At 40.8% G+C, this 25452-nt stretch overlaps 1 protein-coding gene and 1 pseudogene across 4 annotated transcripts in view; one reads left to right on the top strand and one right to left on the bottom strand.

Moving 5' to 3' along the window:
• The window catches only part of LOC109688271 (uncharacterized), a 123457-nt gene that overhangs the window by 12968 nt on the left and 85037 nt on the right, over positions 1–25452 (top strand). The window contains exons 3-5 of one of the 4 annotated variants that reach the window (XM_020166585.2): positions 8569–8695; positions 8928–8979; positions 10573–12735. The exons of 2 other annotated variants lie outside the window; for them this stretch is intronic. In XM_020166585.2, coding sequence (XP_020022174.2) covers positions 8569–8695; positions 8928–8979; positions 10573–12373 — 1980 coding nt within the window. In that variant the 3' untranslated portion in view covers positions 12374–12735. Of the gene's footprint in view, positions 1–8568; positions 8696–8927; positions 8980–10572; positions 12736–25452 lie in introns of those variants that run through there. One more of the 4 variants, XM_020166588.2, reaches the window with a different exon arrangement.
• On the bottom strand, positions 4920–5175 carry LOC141416485 (small ribosomal subunit protein eS27-like; annotated as a pseudogene).

Below are 25452 nucleotides of genomic sequence, written 5' to 3'. Positions count from 1 at the left end.
CGCGGTCCACTCATTCCAACTGGATTGAGCTTCATCTTGTCAGATGCCCCACCATTTTCCCTGACTCCTTCTGACCTGACAGTGATCATTCTCTGGAGGTCTTCAGCCCTTTTAAATTCTAGGCACAGTCTGTAATTCCAGGCTTCCCTCTCTCCATCCTCCATACATGTTCATGTCTTTGCTCACACCATTCCCCCTGCCAAGAACGCTGTTCCCACATTGCCTGGGAAGCTCCTCCTTGTCCTCTTTGTCCTTCACAGTCCTCCAGGTAAAGTGACAGCAGTTGCATGAACATACACTAATTCATCCAACATCTTCCTAGAGTCAACAAAATGTATTTCATGCTGCTTTGATATAGAAAAATTATAGATTATGGTAATCAACAATGAGTAAGAACAAAAACTCTGCTGCCTTCAGCCTTTTATGGTCCAGTTTTTGAAGTTAACCCATATCCAGGGATTGGTCAGAGTTTTGATAAAGGAGCCCAAGACTTACAGAACTAGTCTGTGTCTTCAGGAAGGAGTAGGCAGTGGTGATATCTTACTTGAGAGCAGAGGCTTGTGCAGTTGAAATATTCAAATGTTGCAGGCAAGTGAATGAATGGTTTCCTGGTAGAAGGGACAGCTAATGCAAAGGTTCAAGAGACAGTGGCATGGGGTATTGAAGGAAATGAGTCCAGGTCTCTGCCTCCTGAGTAGCTAGGATTACAAGTGTGAGCCACTGGCACCTGGTTGTAGTTGTTCTTAATACACTCCTGTCAAGTACTTATCTGAATCTTTACTGATGAGCAAGGATGGTGTCTCACCCTAAGTTTAGCATGTGTTTAGCCTTCTGATTGTGCAGTCTCCTGGGAAAGGTGGTCAAATGCCTGGATTCTTCTCTCTGTTTTCTTTGTCCAATCTTTTTTTTTGGGGGGGGGGGGTGTTTGTGTGTGTAATATGAGGACTTAAACTCAGGGACTACACCTTGAGCCTATCCACCATTCCTTTTTTTGTAATGGCTTTGTTCGAGGTAGGATCTTGAGGATTATTTGCATGGGCTGGCTTCAAACCTCCATGTGCCTGATCTCTTTCTCCTGAGTAGGTAGGTTTACAGGCATGGATGGAAGTAGAGATCATGTAGCCATTCACAGATCTCTGGTGGGTTACCTCTGTAATGCTAGTTGCTCAGGAGGTAGAGATCAGGAGAATCAAAGTTGGAAGCCAACCTGCACAGAGTTCAAAACAGTACATTTTTAAAAAAATTACTTGAGCTAAAAGAACAAGTAGAACAGAAATGTCTCTAATATGTCCTATATAAAAGCAGTAGTATAGAGAATAAGAATGAATCAAAATAGAATTGAAAAATGTTCAAAACATAAAGAACTCAAGTTGGAACTTCGATGTGTTACTCAAGCAGTACAGAGTCTACCTAGTAATTGCGAATCCCTGAGTTCAAACCTCAATACCACCACAAAAAAAAAAAAATCCTAACTTAAGTGGGAAATAGTGTACTCAGTAGATAGACAAGTAATTCATTCCTCTATTGCAAAGTTAATACCCGGTTAATTTAGGATAGCACAATTTTTTTTCAGGCAGGCACTGTACTACTTTTTCCACACCTAGAGCCCCACAAAATAATAAAAGTACTGATTTCAAAGAACAGCATAAGATGTTACTGAGACGTGGTAAGAAGCAGGTGCCTGTTCTGGGACGTCTGGAATGGTTTGGATAAATGCAATTAGACCCAAGGCTGGGTGAGGTTCGCCCAAGGAGAAGAAGTGTGGACTAGGGAATGATGATTTGAATCTTTTACTTGGATTTTGCAGGACATATCTTCTGCCACCCAGGCTTGAATAGGGAGGGGCCTCGATCCTTAGCCAATCAGCAACGCTGATCTTTGGCAGGAGTTATACAATGATTAGCACGGATGTATGGATATATCTCCACTGCCCCCGAGCATAATACTACACTTATGAGCCGCCATATTTGAAAGTTCGCTTTTGTTCTGAGGAGCTCCAGGTGTCCCAGCCTTGGAAGTTCTGTGTCCTCTCACTGCAGGAGCCTAGGGATGACATCAGGAAATTGTGATATTTTGGCCAGGATAGCAGAGCTGTGGCGGGGGACTACCTGGAAGGAGCAGTGGCAGACTCAGCCCCAGCTCCACTTGGCCCTGGCTTCTCTAAGCCTAAGGATGGGGTTGGGCTGGAGTTGGAACCTGTGTCTCTCCCCTTTGTGATGTGAGTGACTTCCTCAGCCATCCGGTGCCCTGTGAACAGCTCGATCCTGTGTGTCACCTACACCACTGTGATGGCGGTCATGTCTTCTCCTGCGGGGGTACTTTAGGGTACCCATATGTCCTCTGTGGCCCCAGTTTTCCTGTTTTCAGGATAAGAGAAGGTCGTGTGAACTCCACAACCTGTCCCCAGCCACTGGCCATGAACCCTGACTTACATGTTCTCCCCACATCACTCAACACCCTGGAAATGGCGATCCTTGTACAGGGTGGCTGGTGGAGGGGAGGGGAGACTGCAACCCTCTGTGATATCATGGTTACCATTTTCACTGTTTCTAGACCTGGTTTTAAGAAGCAAAATATGATAGGGGAGAAGGGACAGTATTTTAATGGGGTGTGGCAGCTTTTTTGTGACAGAAGAAAGGACTTAAGGGGACCCTGGGATTTTCCCATCAAGGATCATTAAAAGCAAGCCAAATGTCGGGAGGATACTGCCTTACAAGATGCCTTTGGAAGCACCGCAACGATTTGTGAGGAAGCCCTACATAAAAATCCCAACTTTAATTACATCCTCATGAGGTCCGGGCCTCACCTTTGTACAGACTTCAGAACTGAGCCAAAAAGCAATAGGGCAGGAGATTCACAAAACTGGGTGACAGAATGTGTCACAGAGAGGTTCAAAGCAGCGCAAGGAAGGATGTAAAGACTCGAGGTCTCTCTCAGTTTATTGTCTGTCTCTTGTGGATTTTGCAGCCAGTTGTGGCTTTATCTGTCAAAAACTTGAGCCTGCGTGTCAAGGTTGTGTTCATGGCAGCTGTGGCAGCTGCCTCTTCTGGCCGGCATTGCCTAAGACTCTCTCAAGTGGAAAGGCAGGGTGGTTGGTCCCTTAGCTCCTCTGAGGTGAGGGAGAAAGGGCTTTTCAGTCTAGGGAGGAGCAAACAGGACTCAAAGATAGTGTTTGTATAGGGAGGACATGAACAAAATCAATCAAAGATAGATTTTAAATAGTGCAAAACACCTTATAGGGAGGAGGGAACAAAATCAACTCTGGGATCATAGAACATGGTCCCCTGAAAGTAGTCTGTCCTGAAGGTGATGGTACAGGAGAAATGATGTGTGGGCTCAGGCCAAGGGTGGGTCAGAGATCCCATGTCTGACAGAAGCAAGAAACTTTTTTTTCTTTTATTTGTATGTGCATACAATGTTTGGGTCATTTCTCCCCCCTTCCCCTGCCCCCTCCCTTCCCCCCTCCCTCTCCTTCCCCCCACCCCTCCCTACCCCCTGGCTGCCAGGCAGAAACTATTTTGCCCTTATCTCTAATTTTGTTGAAGAGAGAGTATAAGCAATAAAAGGAAGGACCAAGGGTTTTTGCTAGTTGAGATAAGGATAGCTATACAGGGAGTTGACTTGCATTGCTTTCCTGTGCATGTGTGTTACTGTCTAAATTCTTCTCGAACTAACCTTTTCTCTAGTTCCTGGTTCCCTTCTCCTGTTGGTCTCTGTCGCTTTAAAGTATCTGCATTAATTTCTCTGCACTGAGGGCAACAAATGCTATCTAGTTTTTTTGGTGTCTTACCTATCCTCATACCTCTCAAGCGTGCTCTCGCTTTATCATGGGATCAAAGTCCAATCCCCTTGTTGTGTTTGCCCTTGATCTAATGTCCGCATATGAGGGAGAACATATGATTTTTGGTCTTTTGGGCCAGGCTAACCTCACTCAGAATGATGTTCTCCAGTTCCATCCATTTACTTGCGAATGATAACATTTCATTCTTCTTCATGGCTGCATAAAATTCCATTGTGTATAAATACCACGTTTTCTTAATTCATTCGTCAGTGGTGGGGCATCTTGGCTGTTTCCATAACTTGGCTAGTGTGAATAGTGTAGAAGCAAGAAACTTAAAAAAAAGTTGTGTTAATTGTTTTTTTAACAATCAGCTCAGCTAAGCATGTTTGTTTGCCTTCTTATGCAGTGTTGTCTCTTTTGACCATTGACATGTTTGTTTGTTCCTTTTAAATAAGTACATTCATTTTCACATGTTTTTAAACCTTTGTGTTTTGTGTTGCTTCTGGGTAAACCTAGGACATTTTTATATAATGTTAGACAATCTATAGCTTTCTTAGTCCAAAGCTTTTCAGTGTTTTCAGGAATTTCATATAACTAGGACATTTAAGGTGTTTTGCACTATTTAAAGCTGTGATTTGGAAATTACAGATTTTTTTTTTTATATAAGGATTTGAACTCAGGGCCTCAAGTTCTCTAGGCAGGATCTCTTACTACCTGATCCACTTTGCCAGCCCTTTTTTTCATGATGGCGTTTTTCCAGATAGTGGTTTGCAAATGCTTTGCATAGGGTGGCTTCCTGCCCAAAGCCTCCTGATCTCTGCTTCCTGAGTAGCTAGGAATACAGGTATGAGTCACTGACTCCAGACTGAAATTGTAGAATTTTATATTACACACATGAGCCACCAGCATGCTGGACCCAATTGAAGTTTTGAGTCCTTTGAACATTATGTCTGCATTTCCCCCAAGTCTTTGTACTCAACATTCTTTTTCCAGACTCAATAAGTTTTTGAAAACTAACAGAAAATAGGAGGTCATTTTTTTATGCTTCTCAAAAACAAATATATTTGCATCATCTCTGAGAGTCACTGAAGTTGTAAGGCCTTCTGTGAGAACATATAAATTCTGGAATTTTTAAAAATCAGTAGTATTGCTTTCTTCCAGAAGAGCAACCTTCCATGAGTCTTGCTTCTCCTCCTGTAGGCTGACACCGCACTGTTTAACATTGTTCACAAAGAAGCACTGTTTGCACATGGCTGAAAACTGGGAGAATCTTGTAGCCACCTGGACATTTTACATCCATAAAATACAAATTTAGTCTTGGAACTAATGATTTTTTTTAAGTTTTTTCTTTTCCTCTTGTGAGGAAAGATGTAGAAATCTCTAACCAAAGGCATGTTTAGTCCTTTGGCAAGCGTAATGTGTCTCAATCACTCAGGTAACAGCCACCTCCAGCAAGCAGCATGTGAGCTAAGACTTTTTTTTTAAATAGAAAACAATGTGTAGAAAATATATCTGTGTACAGCAGCTAATAGCATCCTTTTGTATACCATCTCTTATTGCTTGAATGGAAAAAAAGTAAACCCCATACAAGTGTCACTGTACCTGCCCTGACTTTTCATCGCAGCCTGTTTCCACTGATCCTTAAACTCCTGGTCCCACTCTCACATACTGCACTCCCATCCTTAGAATAGGTACACTTCCTAGGCATACCAGACTGAGAGGTTCTGCTGTGCCTTCTGCATTGAGACTATCTGGGGTTATGTGACATAGCGATTGAGCACTGGGTTTTGAATTCAGTGCCTCCTGCTTGCTAGTTAGCCACTCTTTCTGCTTGAGCAATTCCACCAGTACTGTGTTGGGTGTTTTTGAGATAGGGTCTCTCAACATATTCCTCCTGATCTCTGTTCCTGTGAGGTAGGAAAGCAGGCATAGTTCACCAGAGCCAGCAACCTGCAGCATCTAAGTCTTTGATGGATCCTGCATTTTTGTCATACCTGAATTCCTTTATGCAACCAAGGTAAAATAATTTCCCATATCCTTTGAAACTATGAAGTTTAGGTTTTCCATTTAGGTCTGTGATCCAAATAGACCAAATACATTCTCGGCATGAGCTGCTGTGCATGACTTCATTTTGTCATTGTTGTTGTTATTTATTTTAGTACTACAGGATGAAGTATTGACAAAGGTTTCAGCTAGCAAAAGAAAGAGAGAAATATTTCCTGTCCCCACCCAGGAAATGAAGCAAAGACTCCTGTTTTGTTTTGTTTTTTTCCTTGATATTGAGTCTCCCTAAGTAGGCCAGGATGACAGTGAACTCACAATCCTTCTTTTGCCTCCCATGTGCTGGGAAGAGTAGCTGGAACCAAGTTCTTTATGGCTGCATTCACATACTCTTTTGTGTATTTTATGTTAATATACCAAATGGTCAGTGGAACCGTAACATGGTTAAAAGAAAAACAAGAAAACAACAAAAGCACTTGTCAGGCTAAGAATGTGTGACTTAATGATAGAGTATTTGCTTAACAACTCCCTGGATCCAATCTCCAGCACCACACACAAACATTAAAAAAAAAAGGTGAAAAATTTTGGCTGGCCAAAATCCATTGATGGATTGATTCAAAACACAACAGTCTACTGGGAGGTACTTGAATTGTGTAAGGTAGTGCTTACTTGGGGGGCATACTTTGAAAAAGATACAATTTGTCCCTGGCTCCTTTCTGTCACTCTCTATCTACTTCCTTTCACCATGGGATTAGCTGCTTTACTAGGATTACAGGTGTTAGTCACCTGTACCCAGCTAGTGGCTTACTTTTTATGTTGTTCATTGTTGTGACATATTTGTGTGGAGTGAAATGGCAGGAAATGAGACTTCAGGACCCTTTCTCTGGGTGTGTGTAGTGACTTTCTCCTTTTTCCCATTCATTTGATTATGGTTACATGAATTAGTATTCATTGTCTGCTTATCAGAAGGGGAAAAAGGAAAATGAATGTAATAGTCATTGCTGAAATCTTCAGTCCCTTGAAAATCGTAACAGATGGAGGACAGGGACCAGGGAACAATGGAGGGAGTGCAACAACAATGGCCCTCAAGAGTCACATTGAAGGAGAGCTGCACAGTATTTCCCAAGTAGAGTCTTTTTGGCTGAAATCTGCCCTCTCCATCCAAGTAGTTTTTCAAACTCATGAAATGGTTTTTGCAATGGAAGTAAGGTGTTGTGTAATTGGTACTGTGCTGAGTTGAAACTAACTAAAATTATTTACAGTTTGCCATCCAGTACTTTTTATGAAAATGAGAACCCTTCAGCAGACTACTGAGACTTGAAGTACCCACATGGGGGAGGTGTTGGCAGTGAAATTTTTTCTAAGGGGAGTAAATTATTCATACTTCTTATTCTACCATGTTCTCTAAATCCTATCCCCTGCCTATGTAAATTAATACATTCTTTTGGGACGCAGCTTAAATGTCCTTCCTCAACAAGTGTCCTTACTCCCACTTCAATTAGCTTTATTGTTTCTTGTAGATTTCAGTCATAAGAATGAAATTGTTCTGAATAGTGTCACCTGTAGTTTTATCAATTCTTACTCCTTAAATAATAATATTCTCTCTTGCACTGAGATTAACTTTTAATTTCTACACAGCCTCTTTGAACTGTGGATTTATAAGGGTTGTGTGGAGACTCCTGATATTTACAAAGGTGGCAGTCAGTTTAGAATGTTCCATATGTGTTCTCAATGAACACGTAGTGTGACAGGTTAGGGAAAAGAGAATGAAAATGTTACCCCTTACCCACAACATAAGTGAATTCTGGAAGATATTTTCAAATGAATAATTTAAATTGAACATGATAAGAGAGTCTCAGTTGGATTGAAGAAAGGGAGAGTTACAGTGCTTGACAAGATAGGCTGCTGGGAAACAATGGCCCATCCCTTTAATCCTAACTACATAGGAGTTTGATACTGGAATACTTCTGCTTCCAAGTAGCTGGGCATAATAGTTTAAGAGACCCCCAACTCCAGTATTTCCAGAGCTAAATAGACTTGATGTATGGCTCAAAGGTAGAGAAGCTACTTTACAAGGAAAAAGCCTTGAATCAGACCCCAGTACCACCAAAGAAACATGAAAGATCTTGATTCAATGCCAGCTTATCAAATAGTTCATGAGACCCTGTCATGAAAAGCCATTGACAAAAAATGACTGGTGGAGTGGCTCAGAGTATAGGTTCTGAGTTCAAATTCCAGTACTGAAAAAAAAATTCCATGTTGAAAATGGAAATTGTTTGGAAACACTGAGCTCCTCTTTCAGTCTAGCTAATGAAGTAAATGCCACTGAAGTTCCAGGCATGGTTGAACTTTGTTTTCAAACATTTCTAAGGATATAAGAACAAGTGATTTATATTTGTCTTCTTTTTTCTTTTTTTTTTTTCCTTGTGGGAATGTGCTTTGAACTCAGGACATCACTTCACCAGCCCTAGGGATGTTAATTGTCTTGTGCAACCTGAATTGCAGTTCATTATTATGACAAAAATTGTAGACCACTCTCTAAAAAGAAATTGGTGTGATTCAGGAGTACTAGTTTGTTCTGCTACTGCTGTTGCTTTCACAATTACTTTCAAGCTACTATTAAAAGTGCTATGTAAGAGAGTGGGTTTGCATGAAGAGCACGTGTTTAATGCCCAAGACATGGAATGAACACTTTGAGGTCACAGCATCATGTGAACACTTAAAGTCTGTATCTTCAGTACTGTCAGTCTGACCTTCCTCCTTGAAATACACTTGTCATATTTTAGGCATCTGTGACCTTTGATGATGTGTGTGTCAAGTTCACCCAGGAAGAGTGGGCTTTGCTGGATCCTTCACAACAGAAGCTGTACTGGGATGTGATGGTAGAAACCTTCAGGAACCTGGCCTCTGTTGGTAAGGATGACTTCATTCCCTTAGTCAATGAGAGAACCAGTGTTTGTTGCTCTTCAATGCTTTGGAATAATTTGGATTGTGGAAACTGTAAGTTCAGTAAATATAGCTGGTGTTGGCACATGATGCCATAAACCTACTTAAAATCTAGTAGTTATTCTATAGTAATATTATTCAAAATTTTTTCTTTTTCTGTCTCTATTTTATAAAAAAACAAAAACAAAAAAATAAACAGAGGAAGATCAGACCATTGAAGAGGTTTACAGAAATTCCAGAAGAAATCTAAGGTAATTTTCACTCACAAGAGAAACAAATGTAAACACTGAAGGAAAGGAATATGAAACAGGTCATGTGAAGGGGAGGTCAGTAGTGAGAGGAGAGAGGTAAATGAAGAGGGTAAAGCAGGGTGTGCTTGAGTTACCTTTATTGGCAGGAGTGAGGGGGTAATGGTTTGAAATCTGCCCATGACACTGGCAAGGCAAGCATTCTGACACTTGTGGCATCCCTTCAGTGTGTTTTGCTCTGGGTTTGTTGGACATAGGATCATGAGAACTATTTCCCCTGGTGGACCTTGACCCTGGATTCTGTCCGTCTCCCCCTCTCTAGTAGCTACAATTGCAGGAGTCACCCACTGTCCCTATCATGTTTGATGTACTTTCTGTGCATGTCTTTAAATGGAACATTGGAACCTATTGAAGTTTTAAGGCGGGGAATGGGGTAGGAGGAAGAATAATGGAATTCCATGCATAAACAACATGTAGCAATAAAAATGTTAAAAAGGAAAAGAGAGAGAAGAAGAAGTGTCATTTAAGAATCAAAGAGGACTATAGGTGTGTCCCAAGTGATAGAGCACATGCGTTCTAGGTGTGTAAGTGCTGAGTTCAAACCCCAGTCCACAAAAAGAAGAATGAAAAGAGTCAGGATGAAATTGTATTTTTTTCTGCTGTGCTCAGGATTAAACCCTGGGCCTCCAGCTTGCTACACAGGCGCTCTACCACTTGATCCATTCCAACAACCCAGAGTAAAATTTTCAAAAAGGAAATGATGTTGTGGGCTGGTAGACTTTCTCAGGTGAAGCAGTATACTGCTAACCCAGCCAGTGTGAGGGCTGCTTTTCAAGCAGCAGGCCTTGCATTAAACTTAATCCTTAACCAATAAATAAGTAAAATAAGCCAGGTGCTGGTGGCTCACACCTATAATCATAGGTATTTGGGTGGCACAGATCAGGAAGATCAAAATTTGAAACCATCCTCAGTCAAATAATTCTTGAAACCCTAACTCAAAAATCCCTAACATGTTGAAGGGCGGGCAGCCTGATGCAGGTGGTACAGCACCTGCCTACCTGCTGTGAGGCCTTCAGTTCAAACACCAGTACTGCATAAAAAACCCAAATGAAATGCCAACCTCAAATTTTCCATTAATAGAAATATGTAATACCAACATGATGCCCCAGGAGGTAATCTGTTCTTTTAATGTACAAAACCTCTCAGGCAATAAATTGTGAAAAATATTATATGAACTTTCCTTCAAGGAGTGAATATATGGTGCATTTGCATAAAATGAATTCTGTATTTGGATTCATGTCTATAATCTTTGATATAGCTTCTTAGGATTATGCAAATACTTCAAAATCTAAATAATTTTGCTCACATCTCTTCCATGTACAATCCTAAAATGCATTTAAATGTAGTCCATAGTCAGTGTTTGCAAAATACTGGGATGGATTCTTAAGTTACCTGTAACAATACCACTGGTTTGTTACAGGTATCTTTCCTGGAACCATCCTGCATGTTCAAAATATTTTCAGGCCATAAAACCATTACTTCTCCTGGTAATTATTTTTAAAAATGGCTCAGTAATGTGTTTCTCATTATTTCTAGAAGTCAAGTGGTAGGGGGATTCCGTGAACACAAAGAAGATATTCAGTGTGAAGTCTTCAGCCATACTCCAGAACATATTATGAGCAATAATACTCCTACTGAAGTGGGAACAAATGAAAACTGTGTGTGTACAGAAGACTTCATCAGGCATCCATCCCTGAGTCTGCCCTTCAGGACTCAGAGTGGACCTGAGCCACATGAGTATCAGGAATATGGAAAAAAGCCACTTAAATGGAAGTATTCTGGGAAATCCTTTCCTGACTCCAGATTTCTTAAAAGGCATGAAAGAAGTCACCCTGGAGAGACACTCTTTGTATGTAAGCAGTGTGGAAATGCCTCCTTTCATTTTTGTGTCCTTTGCAAACTTGAACTCACTGTAAGTGGAGAAAAACCCTGTGTTTGGAAGCAATTTGGGAAACCCATCTCAAATTTGTGTGCTCTTGAAAATCATGAAAGAACTTCCAGTATAGAGAAACCCTATGTATGCAAGCAATGTGGAAAAGCCTTTAGTTCTTCCAGTTACATCAAAAAACATGAACAAATTCACACTGGAGCAAAACATGCATGTAAAGAGTGTGGGAAAGCCTTCTGTTGGTCCACTAGCCTTCAAAGACATCTAAAAACTCACAGTGTTGAGAAGCCCTATGTATGTGAACAGTGTGGCAAAGCTTTTAATTTTTCCAGTTACCTTAAAACACATGAACGAATTCATACTGGAGAGAAGCCGTTTGCATGTAAGCAATGTGGAAAAGCCTTTCGTTCATCCAATTACCTATTAAAACATGAACAAACTCACACTGTAGAGAAGACCTTTGCATGTAATCAGTGTGGAAAAACTTTTATTTCATCCAATTACCTCAAAAAACATGAACAAATTCACACTGGAGAGAAGTCCTTTGCATGTAAGCAGTGTGTAAAAACCTTTAGTTCATCCAATTGCCTCAGAAAACATGAACGAATTCACACTGGAGCAAAATGTTATGCATGTAAACAATGTGGGAAGGCCTTCTATTGGTCCAGTAACCTTCAAAGACATATAAAAACTCACAGTGGTGAGAAACCCTATGTATGTGAGCAGTGTGGAAAAGCTTTTAGTTCTTCTGGTTACATAAAAACACATGAAAGAAGTCACACTGGAGAGAAGCCATTTGCATGTAAGCAATGTGGAAAAGCTTTCTATTCATCCAGTGCCTTTAGGAAACATGAACAAAGTCATGGTGGAGAGAAAACCTTTGCATGTAAGCAATGTGGAAAAGCTTTTAGTTCTTCCAATTACCTCAAAACACATGAAGGTATTCACACTGGAGAGAAGACCTTTGCATGTAAGCAGTGTGGAAAAACTTTTAGTTCATCCAATTACCTCAAAAAACATGAACGAATTCATACTGGAGAAAAACGTTATGCATGTAAACAATGTGGGAAAGCCTTCTATTGGTTCAGTAAACTTCAAAAACATGTAAAAACTCACAGTGCTGGGAAATCCTATGTATGTGAGCAGTGTGGAAAAGCTTTTACTTCTTCCAGTTACCTCAAAACACATGAAAGAACTCACAGTGGAGAGAAGCCCTTTACATGTAAGCAATGTGGGGAAGCCTTCTATTGCTCCACTGCCTTTAGGAAACATGAAGAAAGTCACAATGGTGAGAAAACTTATTTATGTAAGCAATGTGGGAAAGCTTTTAGTTCTTCCAGTTACCTCAAAACACATGAAGGAATTCACACTGGAGAGAAGACTTTTGCATATAAGCACTGTATAAAGCCTTTAATTCATCCTCAAATGAGGATACCTCAAAACACATGAATGAATTAACAGCGTAGTGGAACCTTATGAGTGCAAACACAGTAGGAAAGACTTCCGTTCTTCCAGCAAACTTTGAAGACATGCACAAAGTAACCCTGGAGCAAACCTACATATGTTAGCAGTGTGGGAAATCCTCCTTCCGTTGAGTGTCCTTCAAAGACACGAACCAACCTACAGTTAACAGAATTCCTTTTTATGTTAGCAATGTGGGATAGCCTTGTTTTGCTTACATGTTGTTAAGAACACAGTAACACCAAAAGAAAAAGGGAAAAAATGGTTACAAGATGGTACAATTTACTGTAACTGTATCAGCTATCTCTAGCTGTGTACCAATTAAAAACTGACAGTTAATTATAAAATAAGCAACTTTGTGTACCATTTGTGAAAAATCATTGTATATATAAAGATATGAGTTAAAGTTATGATAAAAATGTCAGGTATGAAAGAGGCACAAGTTGAATTGAACTTTTACAAAATACGATGACAACACATAATTACAATGTACTAACACTTATCAAGAAAATCAGAAGAGGATTAGACTTTAGGTGTTCTAATCACAATGAAATTATAAGGGTCCAAAGCACTCTATCTGGTGGGTTTCCTAATTTAATCACTCTGTAATAAATGTATACATTTCAAAACATTTTACATTATTAATTTTTTCATCCTATATGTAAAAGTGACAAAAATAGACCCACAAATCAACCCAAACTCTTAGACCCTTTTTACCTTTGACAAAGGTGCCAAAAACATTGAAGAAAGTCTCTTCAACAAATGGTTTGGGAAACTGGATACATGTATGTAGAGGTCTGCAACCAGATACCTGTCACCTGGTACCAGTATGAATTCAAAATACCTCAAGCTACTGTCTGCATATTTATAATTATAACAGTGAAATCTTGTATTGTGAGTGTAAACTACAAAAATAAAATTAACACATACACACATATATGCTAGAGGAGAACAGGCCATTCTGAGAGTACTAGTCATGAAATGTAGAAAGAAAATAAGGGGAGTCAATCCCTTGCATGGGCACAGTCACTTCCACAAGTTGGTAATGCATGTGATTGATTTAGCAGATTCCTTGCCATACATGGAACACCTAATCATCTGGGCTTAGAATTCACTTTTTGAGCTTGTATAATATAATTTCTAAAGGCTGGCAGAGTGGATCATATGGATGGAAACAAGACCAGCCTAAGAAGTGTGAAGACCCTGAGTTCCAGCCCTAGTTCTGCCCCATCCCCCCAAAGAACACAGTAATACTAATTTCAAAGTTTAAATCAGAACAGAAATGGCAAATACTGGCTTGTTGTATATTCAAATCACTAATTAAAATATTTTTATACTTGACATCTGGGTGCCATTGGACTCACCCATAATCCTAGTTGTTTGGTAACAGAGACCAGGAAAATCAGAGGTTGGAGCTAGTGGGATCCAATAGCTGTAAGAAACTATCTTGAAAATAGTCAATACCATACAGGGCCTATGAAGTTAATTTGGTATTCAAATATACTCTTTAAAAAATTGTTTTTTGCCAGGCAATGGTAATCTACACTTTCAGCAGGATCATAGTTGGAGGCCACCAAATAGTTCTCAAGATCCTTTCTCCAAAATAACTTGAGGAAAGCTGTGTGCAGGTGGCTCATGTCTGTAATCCTAGCTACCTGAGAGGCAGAGATCATTAGGATCTTGGTTCAAAGCCAGCCAGGGCAAATAGTTTTTGAGACTTTATCTTGAAAATATCCAACACAAAACAGGTCTGGCAGCATGGCCTTGCAAGCATGAGGCCCTGAGTTCAAACCCCAGCTAAAAACACAAAACTAAAAATAGCAATTTACTAAACATGCAATAATTCTCTGTCATGACTTGAATTTAGGATGGTGATTTTCTTGCTTGGAACCTAAGTGGATAGAATAATGAGATGTGATGAAGCAAAGAGAATTCTTGAAATAAGTGATTTGTTTCATACTAACTTTATATAAGATACCAACATTCATGAGATCTCCACTCTGGTGAATACATAGGTCCAGTTCATTGCTGATGTGTCTCCCTGATTTTGTCCAGCTGTGTCTCTATAGTGGACCCCAGGATAGTTTTCTCTAGAGTTTTACATGGTTTTCCTCTTTTGAGTTTTGAATGCATTAATGATGACTTTATTTACCATTAGAATTATACTGAAGTGTGTGTGTGTTTTGGGCTGTAGTGGAGTTTGAACTCAGGACCTCATGCTTGTTACACAGACACTCTACCATTGAGCCACTCAGCCAGCTGCTATGTGTGTTTGTTTCCTTGCCTATATATGTTGCACATATGGTGGTAGGTAAACCCACAGTTATGACACTTCACACATACCTCTGCATATGAACACTGGGCAGCAATGGAATTTGAACTCAGGGCCTTGTGCTTATGAAGCAAGTGCTCTTCCACTTGAGCCAGACTTCCAGCCCTTTTCGGTTTAGTTAATTTGAAGATGCGGGCATTGCTTTTTGGACCTTGCTTTTGTATTTTGTCATCATTTTGTGATGACACATTGCAACCCATGTCCAACTTTTTTCAGTTGAGCTGGAGTTTTTTCCCCCCATGGGCTGACCTGGAGCTGAAGCCCCCTAATTTCAGCCTCCCACATAGCTTGGATGACAGATATGCACTCCTGCAATCAGCTATGTTTTGAGATGACGTCTCATGAAGTTTTCTTCCCAACTGGCCTTAAACCACAATCCTGATATCACGTTCTAAAGTAGGGTGAAATATAAGTGAACATACGAATTCTCTTACCCCTGGGCTGGTGGAGTGGCTCAAGTGGTTACAGAAACTGCCTAGCAATTATGAGGCTCTGAGTTTGAACCCCAGTGCTGCCAAAAAGAAATAAAACAATTTTTTGTTCTCCTTAGGATACTTTCATGGGGCTGGGGTCTGGTGGAATGGGGATTTGACTCAGAGCTTCATGCTTGCAAAGCAGGAGGTTTATCGCTTGTGCCACATCTCCAGTTCATTGTTCTTTGGTTATTTTGGAGATGGGGTCTCAAACTATTTGCCCAGGCTGGCCTCCAACTCCTGATATCAGCCTCCCAAGTATTTAAGATTTCAGTTGGGAGCCACTGGTGTAGAGCTCAGTATTCATAAAATGCTTCTCTTCAAATCTTCTCTATGAGACTGAGTATGGTAGCACACACCTGCAATCCCAGACCTTGGGAGGCCAAGGCAGGAGAATTGTGACTTCCCTGAAGCCTGGGCTACAGAGTGAGAACCTATTTCAAAATAAAAAAGGGCTGAAGTCTAGGTCAAGTGGTACAGGACTTGCCTAGTAAGCACCAGGCCCTCGCTCAATTGTGCAGCTGTATTTTGTTATTTTGCTGAGAGACTTGTTATTTCTGTGAGAACCCTGTTGTTTCCCATACCCCTTTAGATAATCAGCTTTGAAAGTGTCTCCCTCATCCAATATGGAGTCTCCTCTGTCATTGCTCCCTTTCCAGTCCCACTCTGTTTCATGTTCTGGTAACTCCATCCTTAGTATAGATGAACTTCCTCAGCATACCAGGCTGTACCTTCTGAATCAAGGCTGTCTGGGGATATGTGACATAGGGATGGCCTGGAGTAAGACATATACAGAATGAGTGGTAAAGTGACCCCCACAGATTCTACTTCATTGTGGACATAGTTGTTCTGGGGATACCTTGTGACATTTGCAAAAGTTTATAATATGTCTTAGTTGGATTCAGCCCCTCCATCTTTCTTCTTTATCTTACCTCTCCCCTTCTTAGAATCATTTCAACAGGCCTCATTTTGTGATTTTCATACATGAGTACCTAATATTTCCACCTTATTTGTCCTCCTGAACCTTTTCCTTTTGTGTTCCCTCCTCTCTCTGTTGGCTCTTTTTAAGATAGGGTCTTTTGCCCTATTTCCCCAGTGTTAGCTTTGAAGTTCTGATCTCTGCTTCGTGAAAATGTAGGATTACAGGCACGTGTCACTAGCACAGGTACTTGGTAGTATCTAAATTGTTGATGGAGCCTGCATTTTTTGGCTGTACTGGGGTTTGAACTAAAGACCTTACACTTGCTAGGCAGGCAGTCTAACACTTGAGCCACTCCACCAGCTGGATCCTGTATTTTTGTCATACCTGAATTTTTTCACTCAACTAAGGTAAAATAATTTCCCATAGTCATAGAGACCTTGTAGTTTATGTTTTCCATTTAGGCCTAATTCACACTGGAGTAACACCTATGTTTGTAAGCAGTGTGGGAAAACCTTCTTGAGGTTGAGTGTTATTCATGAACCAACTCACAATCTACAGAAGTCCTTTATATGTAAGCCATGTGGGAAAGCCTTCTTTGCATACTGTTTAAATGTATGAACAAACCCATGGCAGGGAGAAACTACGTATGTAAGCAGTGCTTCCTCCTCCACGTCTCAGTTGGTGACATGAACAAACTCATAGTAGAATGAAACCATTTATATGTAAGCCTTGTGGAAGTCTTACATATGAGAGATGTTCAAAGACATGCTGTTAAAATGCACGAACATACCAACAGCAAAGATTACACCATATTTTACTAAGGGTTTTTGTACCCAGAGTGATAGTTTGTCTTTTTGTCCATGAAAATAAATATAGAGATGGCATAATTCTCTGTTTTGTGTAATCTGCAGTGTATGAATTTTATGGGTAACATTTTCATCAAGGCAGGTAGTAAGATTTTCTCCTTTAATTTAGATACATAGATAAGTCGAAATGTATTTGATTCCAGTAGGCCAGAAGGCTTACCTCTTATGTTAATTTCAAAGGAATTGTTAAAGGACCATTGGTAAACGAGATTTGGTTGTTGTTTGGATTTTCAGACAGGTATTTAGTAATATGTGTTTATCAATCAGTTAGGTAACAAATGTCATTTTCCCAGATTTTATACTTTTCACTTTTTTTGAATACAGGGCCTCACATTGCTAGACAGAGACCTTCTACCACTTGAGTTATTTTACCAGTCCTTTTTGTGTGTGTGTGTGTCCAGTAGTTTGGAGATAGGGTCTTGTGAATTATTTGCTGCTATTGGCTTCGAACTATGATCCTCCTGATTTCTGCCTCCTGAGTAGCAAGGATTAGAGGTGTGAACCACTGGTGACTGACTCTCCTATGTGTTCAATAGACTGACTTCTGGAATGCAGGTCCTTACAGCATTTCTCAGAAATAATTTGTCCATAGGTGTGTGGGTTTGCTTCTTAGCTATTTTGTTCACTGGTCCAGGTGTCAATTTTTCTGTCATTGTTATGCTGTTGTTTTGTTACAGGTTGGAAGTATATTTTGAAGTCAGAAAGTGTAATGCTTCCTGATTTGGGGAGTGGGGGCTGGTGTGCTGTTTGAATAGAGGCCTTCACACTTGCAAAGTAGGTTGTATACTGTTTGAGCCAAACCTCCAGTCTATTTTGCTCTGATCATTTTGGGATGGGGTGTTGCAATCTATTAGCCCAGGTTGGCCTGAAGCCACAATCCTGATTGATCTAGCTATGATTATAGGCATAAGCCTCCGACAACCCATCCTGCTTGGTTCTTTTTGCTCAAATGACTTTGGCCATTCAGGCCTTTTGTGGTTATTTATAAATTTCATAATTGTTTTTTCTATTTTTCTCAAGAGTGCCTTTTTTTTTATCATACTAGTGCTTGAATTCAGGGCCTCATGCTTGATAAGTAGGCATTCTACTGCTTGAGCCACTCCACCAATGAAGATTATCATTTTGATGGGGATTGCAGTAAATCTATTAATCTCATTGTGTATTATGGATATTTTAACTATGCTCATTCTTTCAATGCATGAGCACAAGATGCCTTTACAAATTTGTGTCTTCCTCAGTTTCTTTCATAAAACGTTTATAATAGTCATTGTAAAACTCATTTACCACTTGGGTTAAATTTATTCCTAACCATTTTCTTTTCTACTATAAGTGGTAAAAGCTTTGGTGATTTCTCTTTCTTGATTTCTGTTTCAAGTGCTACCCTACTGGCATATAGCAGTTGTGTGTGTGTGCGTGTGTGTGACTGGGATTTGAACCCAGGGCTTTATGCTTGCAAAGCTCTCTACCACTTGAGCCACACCGCCAGTCCATTTGGTTTGGTTATTTTGGAGATATGGTCTGGTGAACTACACTCCACTATCACTCCATTTATGTCTACTAATGCTTTCTATACATATTTCGTGGTCTGATAGGAGATACATATATGATTATAATTATTTCTTCTTGCAGAATTTCCTCCTGTGCCTTAGTAGTCTGCTTTTACTGCTTTTGGCTTAAAGTCTTTTTCTTCTTACCTTGGCATGGCTACTCTTTTTTTTTTTCACTCAGTGTATTGGACATTGTTCTTCATCAATATGCTTCTCAGCTTCTGATCCTGCTGCCTTCTGATAAACCCATACATGGCAAATGCATTTAAGGCAACCGAGTGAACATCAAAGCCCAGCCTTGTCTACTTACTATATACACATTGCGCTACTGTTGAGTAAAATCATCTAATACAGTGTTTCATTTCACCAAATACAGTACACTGCAGAGCATAGCATCAAAAGCACCACACTGCCCATCACTACCAGCATGAGGTCACATAGACAATGGAAGGCCTTTTCTCTCAAGCATATTCATTTCCCACTATTGTAACATCAAAAAAAAAAAATCATGAGCCAGAGCGTAAATCATTGTCCCTCCTTATCTCAAATATATATAAATTCATGTACTCCTTAGGAAGCTGTATAAATACTTCTCTTCAAATCTTTCTCAGTCCAAGTAGAACAATGTGTTTAGGTAAGTTGTCCAGCTACAAACTTATGAAGGAAGTACACATCACTATTCCCCTCAAACTTTTACTCCTTAGAGAATATGTTTTTGGCTTCAGTCTTTGTTTTGAGACAAGGTCTTACAAAACTCAGATGAATCTTGAACTTAACAACCATATTTCCTCAGGCTCTCACGGGGTGGGATTACAGATCTGCACTGTCATGACTACATCCCTGACAATTTTTTTAAATCCTCATGAGCCTCCTTTATAAGCTGTAGAGATTTATTTGACAAGTAATCATCACACCTTTTATTCTTGTCAAAGAGGAATGATTAAACCAGTGCTTCCTGTGCCAGTGCTTCTATTTTTGTCAGAAAAGTTACGGGTCAAACAGCAAAAGATCCATTTAAGAGTTAAAAATAAGGTGTATAAAGAAGAGAGATCATGGCATGGGGCATAGCATAGACACTGGTGTGGGTATTTATCTTCTCTTTTGAAGGTCAAGTGTGAGTCTGGATGTCTTCATTATAGCTATTGACAGTGGGAACAACTGCATAGAGTTCTGACTTCATGGATCTGACCATTCTGATTCTGTAAAGAGCAACAATATAGTACATCCTTTTTTGTACTTTTACACTTAGTTGCCTATTGCATGTGGTCTGAAGATTGATGTTTTAGATGTAATAAAAATTTCCTCATAAGCAAAGAAATAAGAATAAGAATTGGATGGGGGAAATTTAAATCTTATAAGTAATGGAGGTAAAAGACAACAAAGTACAACAAAAAATATCTTCAACACATACCATATAAAACTATTAGCTCAGCCAGGCACTGATGGCTCACACCTGTAATCCTAGCTACTCAGGAGGTAGAGATCACTAGGATTTTAGATCAAAGCTAGCCCAGGCTAACAGCTCACAAGACCCTATCTGGAAAATTCCCAATTAAAAAAAGGACTGGCAGAGTGGCTCAAGTGGTAGAGCACCTGCCTACCGAGTGTGAGACCCTGCATCCAAAACTCCAGTATCTCCAAAAATTTAAAAGAAAGTATTATCTTGGCCAGGTGATAGTGGATTACACCTGTAATCCTAGTTACTTGGGATCTTGAGATTAGGAGGTTTGAGGCTAGGCCAGGCAGACAGTTTTAGACCCCTGTCTCCAAAATAAAGCAGAACAAAATAGACTGGAAGTATTCTCAAGGGTTAGAGCACCTGCTTTGGATGCTCAATTCCCTTAGTTCAAACACCAGTCCCAACCCCCCAAAATTATTACCTTAGAGAATAAGGCAAATGAATAAAAATACAATGAAAATGCCACAAAAATAATAAACTCAAGATACAACACTAAACACAAACCAATGTGGTGGGAAGGAGTTGGGAAGATTCTATGGTCTCTGTCCCGCCGCTGACACAACACAGTGCTATTTTCACCTGGAAGTAGAGTAGTTGTAAATGACCACTATAGGAGAGAGGTATACTGGATATCCTAATGGAGCAGAGAAAAGGGAATAATTTTATTAGAAAAGTCCAAGTGTATAAGATGTGAATACAGAAAAACATGGGGACCTTAAACAAACATCAAGGACAACTACGGTCACAAGACAAGGAACTGTTCCCCAACTGGTGAGGTAAAGAGATCACCCAGGGAATCATAACTTACCAGATCAGATATTCACAAGGATAAGAAGGAAAGGAAAAGAACTGTGCTTGATGAACTGCTGATGTCTAAAGGGAGGTAAAAACTAGAAGAGATCTAGTTTCAGAGGACATAATTTCAAAGTTTCACCTTCAGAAACCCAAACAGGGTCTCACAGTAAATAACAGACAGCAATTGTCTCAATAAACAATAGAAGTGCTGGGTGCCTAGCTCAAAAGATAGTTGTCTGCTCAGCAACCATGAAGACCTCAGCGCAAACCACAGTGTCTAAAAGGCAGAAAAAAGCTGGCCATGGTGGCCACAACTTGTAATCCTAGCTAGTCAGGAGGCAGACAGTAGGAGGATCAAGATTCGAGGCCAGTCCCAGGCAAATAGTCTGGGAATCACTCTCTTGAAAATAGCCAACACAAAAAGCACTGGCAGAGTGGTTGAAGTGGTAGAGTTCCTGCCTAAGCAAGCATGGAGTCCTGAGTTCAAAATTCATGGTGTTCAGAGTCAAAATACATTGTAATTGGGTCAAAATTCCTAGTATTCAGAGAACACAGTGTATGGAGAAATCTAAACCAAGAAATGAATATAGTAGAAGAGAAGAAAGAACTAAGTGTAATAATGTAAACTTCTACTTTAAGAGAAACTGTAAAAGAAGATGGAGACAATGGTAAATCAAGTTCTCTGAAATAATGATTAGCAAAGATATCAATAACTTTGCAGACATGAAATCAATAAAACCAAAAGCTGATTTTCTAGAAATACCAACTGCTTAGCCAAGATAAGTAAAAAAGAACAGAACACACAAATTATCAATAGTGCTCATGAAAGGAAGGTGCTTGTAATAATAGCATGGGCTTGAAAAGGACCATAATGTGACATCATAAACAATTCCATACACATAAATTTGATAACCTGGATGAAATGAACAAATTCAAGGGAAGAAGCCATCTACCAAAACTACCAGGAGAGAGAATACAAATAGAAGGTTTTGTAGTAAATACATACATTGACTAAGGATTTGTGGAGTGGCTCAAGTATTTAGAGCTCCTGCCAAGAAAATCATGAGGCCCTGAGTTCAAGCCCTGCAAAAGAAGACATTAAAGAATACAGAATAAAATAATAAGATTATGTACTCTATGTTCATGGAGGGGTAAAATTTGTGCAGTGAAAATGGCTATCTTACTAAAAGGGATCTACAGTTTCCATGCAACTCCATTGAAATCCCAATGACATTCCTCACAGGCATAGAAAAAATAATACTAAGATTCCTATGGAAGCACAAAAAACCCAAACAGATAATCCGGCACTGAACAAAGAGCAATGCTGCTATAGAAAAATACTGCAGGTATCACAATACCTGGCTTTGAGTTTATAATACAGAGCCTCAGTAACAAAAATAGCAGGCAATAGCAAACAAACAAACATACAAGGAGGCCAAAGGAAAATATTATATAATATAATTCATCTATAAGGAAGAATGCAATTATGTAATTTTCAGGAAAAATGAATGGAGCTGAGTTCATCATGTTAAATGGAATGAACCAGACTTAGAGATAAATGTTGCACTTTTTTTTTAGTTACTTATATTTGAATTCAGAGCCTACATCTTGAGTCACTCCACAAGCCTTTTAGGATGGGTTTTTCTGAGATTTACCCAGGCTGGTTTCCAACCACAATCCTACTGATCTCTTCCTCCTGAGTAGCTGGGATTACAGACAGGAGCCACCAGTTTTGGGCTTACATTTTGTATCATACATATTATCCAGAACTTTTATTTTAATTACAAAGTGGCTTGTTTGGGGTGGAAATCACTGGGACAGGGGCAGAGAAAGGGGAATTTGGTGAGAGGGTAAATATGAACTATGCATTATAAGCATCCATGAAAATAGCACAATAAAACACATTAATTTTAAAATGTGGAGGAAGGGGAGGGATAATAAGGAGGAGTACTAGAGTGGGTGAAAGTGATGAAAGTACATTATGTGTTCTATGATCATAGCACAATGAAACATACATGAAGAAGTGATGTACACTAATACATGCCTAAACTCACGTGGAAAACCATGGATGGATGGATAGATAGACAGATAGATAGATAAATTAAACAGAGAAGGAATAAGGAAAACACCTTGGGAGCAAGAGATAAGAGTGGTCATATAAGCCTGACTAGCAGCAGGAGGAAAACAAGTAATGAATTCCTCTATTGCTAAATTAATACCCAGTTTATTTATGATACCACAAACTTTATTTTTTCCCAAGGCAGGGACTTTACCACTTCAGCAATTTCTCCAGCACAGGAAACTTGATAAAACTTGATAGTGATTTCAAAGCAAAGCATAAGATGTTTGGGAAATGTGGTAGGAAGCAGGTGTCTGGTCTGAAAAGTCACTAGTTGCCTCAATACAATTAGACTCGAGGCTGAGCCAGGTTCTCCCAAGGGGAAGAAGCCTACAGTGGGGGGAGAGCTAAAAGAAATCTGTCTTTTGGGTACTGCAGAACCTGATAGCAAATGTGTGTCCTGTCACTCAAGCTTCAAGGGGCGGGCCCTGAGCCATTAGCCAATCACGAATGGATTTTGTGGTGGGAGAAAGTGTCCAATAAGGAGCGGGGACCTTAGGAGACCTCCGCTGACCACAACTCAATGTTCCTTTCAGGTGTGATGTATTTGAGCACTTGAGCTGGGAGAGGCCCCGTTTCCGAGCCTGGCTGAAGAACCTAGGGAGGATGCCGAGAAGTCCAGGAAGCTGGGAAATGGCAATATTTCACCTGGGGTCGTGGAGCAGCAGTGGGGTACACGGCCTCCTGCCACCATGGTGTGTGGCTCCACTCAGCCCCCACTCCTCTGGGCCAGGGGGTGGGGCAGGGTCAGCAGTATGACAGCATCCATCCCCTTTGTGATGTGAGCAGCCAACTCAGCCTCCCAGAGCCCTGTGGGCAGCTCGACCCCATGTGTCCCAAACCGTGGTGACAGTGGTCATGGGTGGCTCCTGCCCTAGTGTGGGGCTATTGCTGTGGGGGAGGAGGAACTTTTGGGGTGTTGTCCCCATGTTGTCTCGGTGGCACCTGGTTTTCCCGAGTCTTCAGGGATAGGGAAGGGTGGTGGAAACTCCACCACCTGACCCCAGGCCATCTTCTGAGCACTGGCCATGAACAAGGGATTCTCAAGTCCTCCCCACTTCATCCTGGAAAAGGCGGTCCCTGTGTATGGTGGACGCAGTTGGAGGAGAGGGCACACCACGACCCTCTGTGACAATATGGTTACCATGCTCCACGGTTTCTAGACCTGGTTTTACCAAGGTAAAGCTGATGGAAGGAAGAAGGAACATTTGAATGGGGTGTCGCAGCCCAAGTCAGATCAGACATGGGAGTCAGTGGTTGTTGTGTGACAGAAAAAAGGACTTATGGGGACCCTGGATTTCTCCAGCGAGGATTATTAAAAGCAAGCCAATGCTAAGGAGAACACTGTTTTATAAGGTCCATTCGAAAACATGGTGATTTGTGAGGCATTTCCTCTGGAAAATTGATAAGGAAACTGGGGAAATTGAGAAAGATCAGAGGAGGGGAAAAGAACAAAGAGGAATAAAGCACTTCCTCCTTGCCAGCACCCCTGCATCCAGCTATCTCGATAGAAACTGTGGACAGACTTCTTGCACAGGTGTGCTGACATGTTACATTGTAACTTTGAAAAGCTAACTGCTATGTCTGCTTCTGTACTCCCTGCTTGCTTGCTGCTGTTTTTATGGATAGAAAAACCCCAATCACCCTGAGCTAAGGGCTGGTGCCATTTTGGAGATATCAAGGTGCTGGCCCACTAGCATAAGTCTTCCTTTCCTCCATCTACCTGGGTTTGAGTCTTGTTCTCGCTGAGCTAGTGATTTTCCCACAACATTTTGGAGGCCCCAGCGAGATCATGGTGATTTTCCTACAACAGTTTTAGGCCTCAGCGAGATCAGACCAGGGAGCCCCATTGGGCAGCGGGTCCCTGCTCCCTGGCCCTATAGCCCACGGAGATTGCTGGAACTGGGAATTGCACACCCCCAGTGTGATTCCGGGGTCTCCTTCCAGACAACTGAAGGAGGCTGTGAAGCCAAGGACCAGGCCTTCAGACTGGTAGAGTGAAACAGAGACCTGCACCAGATGTCTGGACCAGGTAGGAGCCCTGGGGTAGTCAGTGTAAGGAGCCAGTGCAGACTGATCCTCCACAGGGGACCAGCTGAGCCCTGATATGATTCCAGGGTGATGCATCCCCTTCTTCTTGGACTGATGTGATTCTGGTCACCTGGGTTTAGAGCAAGCTGGGATTTTAGGGGAAATAAATAGGGACTGATTGTTTTAAACTCTGAGTGAATTGTGTGTGACGGAGCAGCTTGACTCACTTGTGTTTCAAGCTTGAATCTGGTTCCATGGCTGGGCACCCGTAATGTCCCCTGAAGACTATGGGGAGTCCAAGTGGGCTCATCCTGCTATTTCAGTGATTGACATATGGTCTATGATGGGATTGGGCTGGCGCCTGATGGTAAGACCCTGTCAGGCTGATCCAACTACGGCTAAGTCACACCTGACCTCATTCTTTGGGGTTACGACCAGGCGAGCGTCTGTGTGGCCTCACTGAGAGGCACCCCCCTCCTTTGTCTGTCTTGTGACATTGGCAATTATCAGGCACATATAAAAT

The sequence above is a fragment of the Castor canadensis genome, chromosome 14 (genome assembly GCF_047511655.1).
Source record: "Castor canadensis chromosome 14, mCasCan1.hap1v2, whole genome shotgun sequence".
Taxonomy (NCBI): Eukaryota; Metazoa; Chordata; class Mammalia; order Rodentia; family Castoridae; genus Castor; species Castor canadensis.
This window is presented reverse-complemented; position numbering and strand designations above follow the sequence as displayed.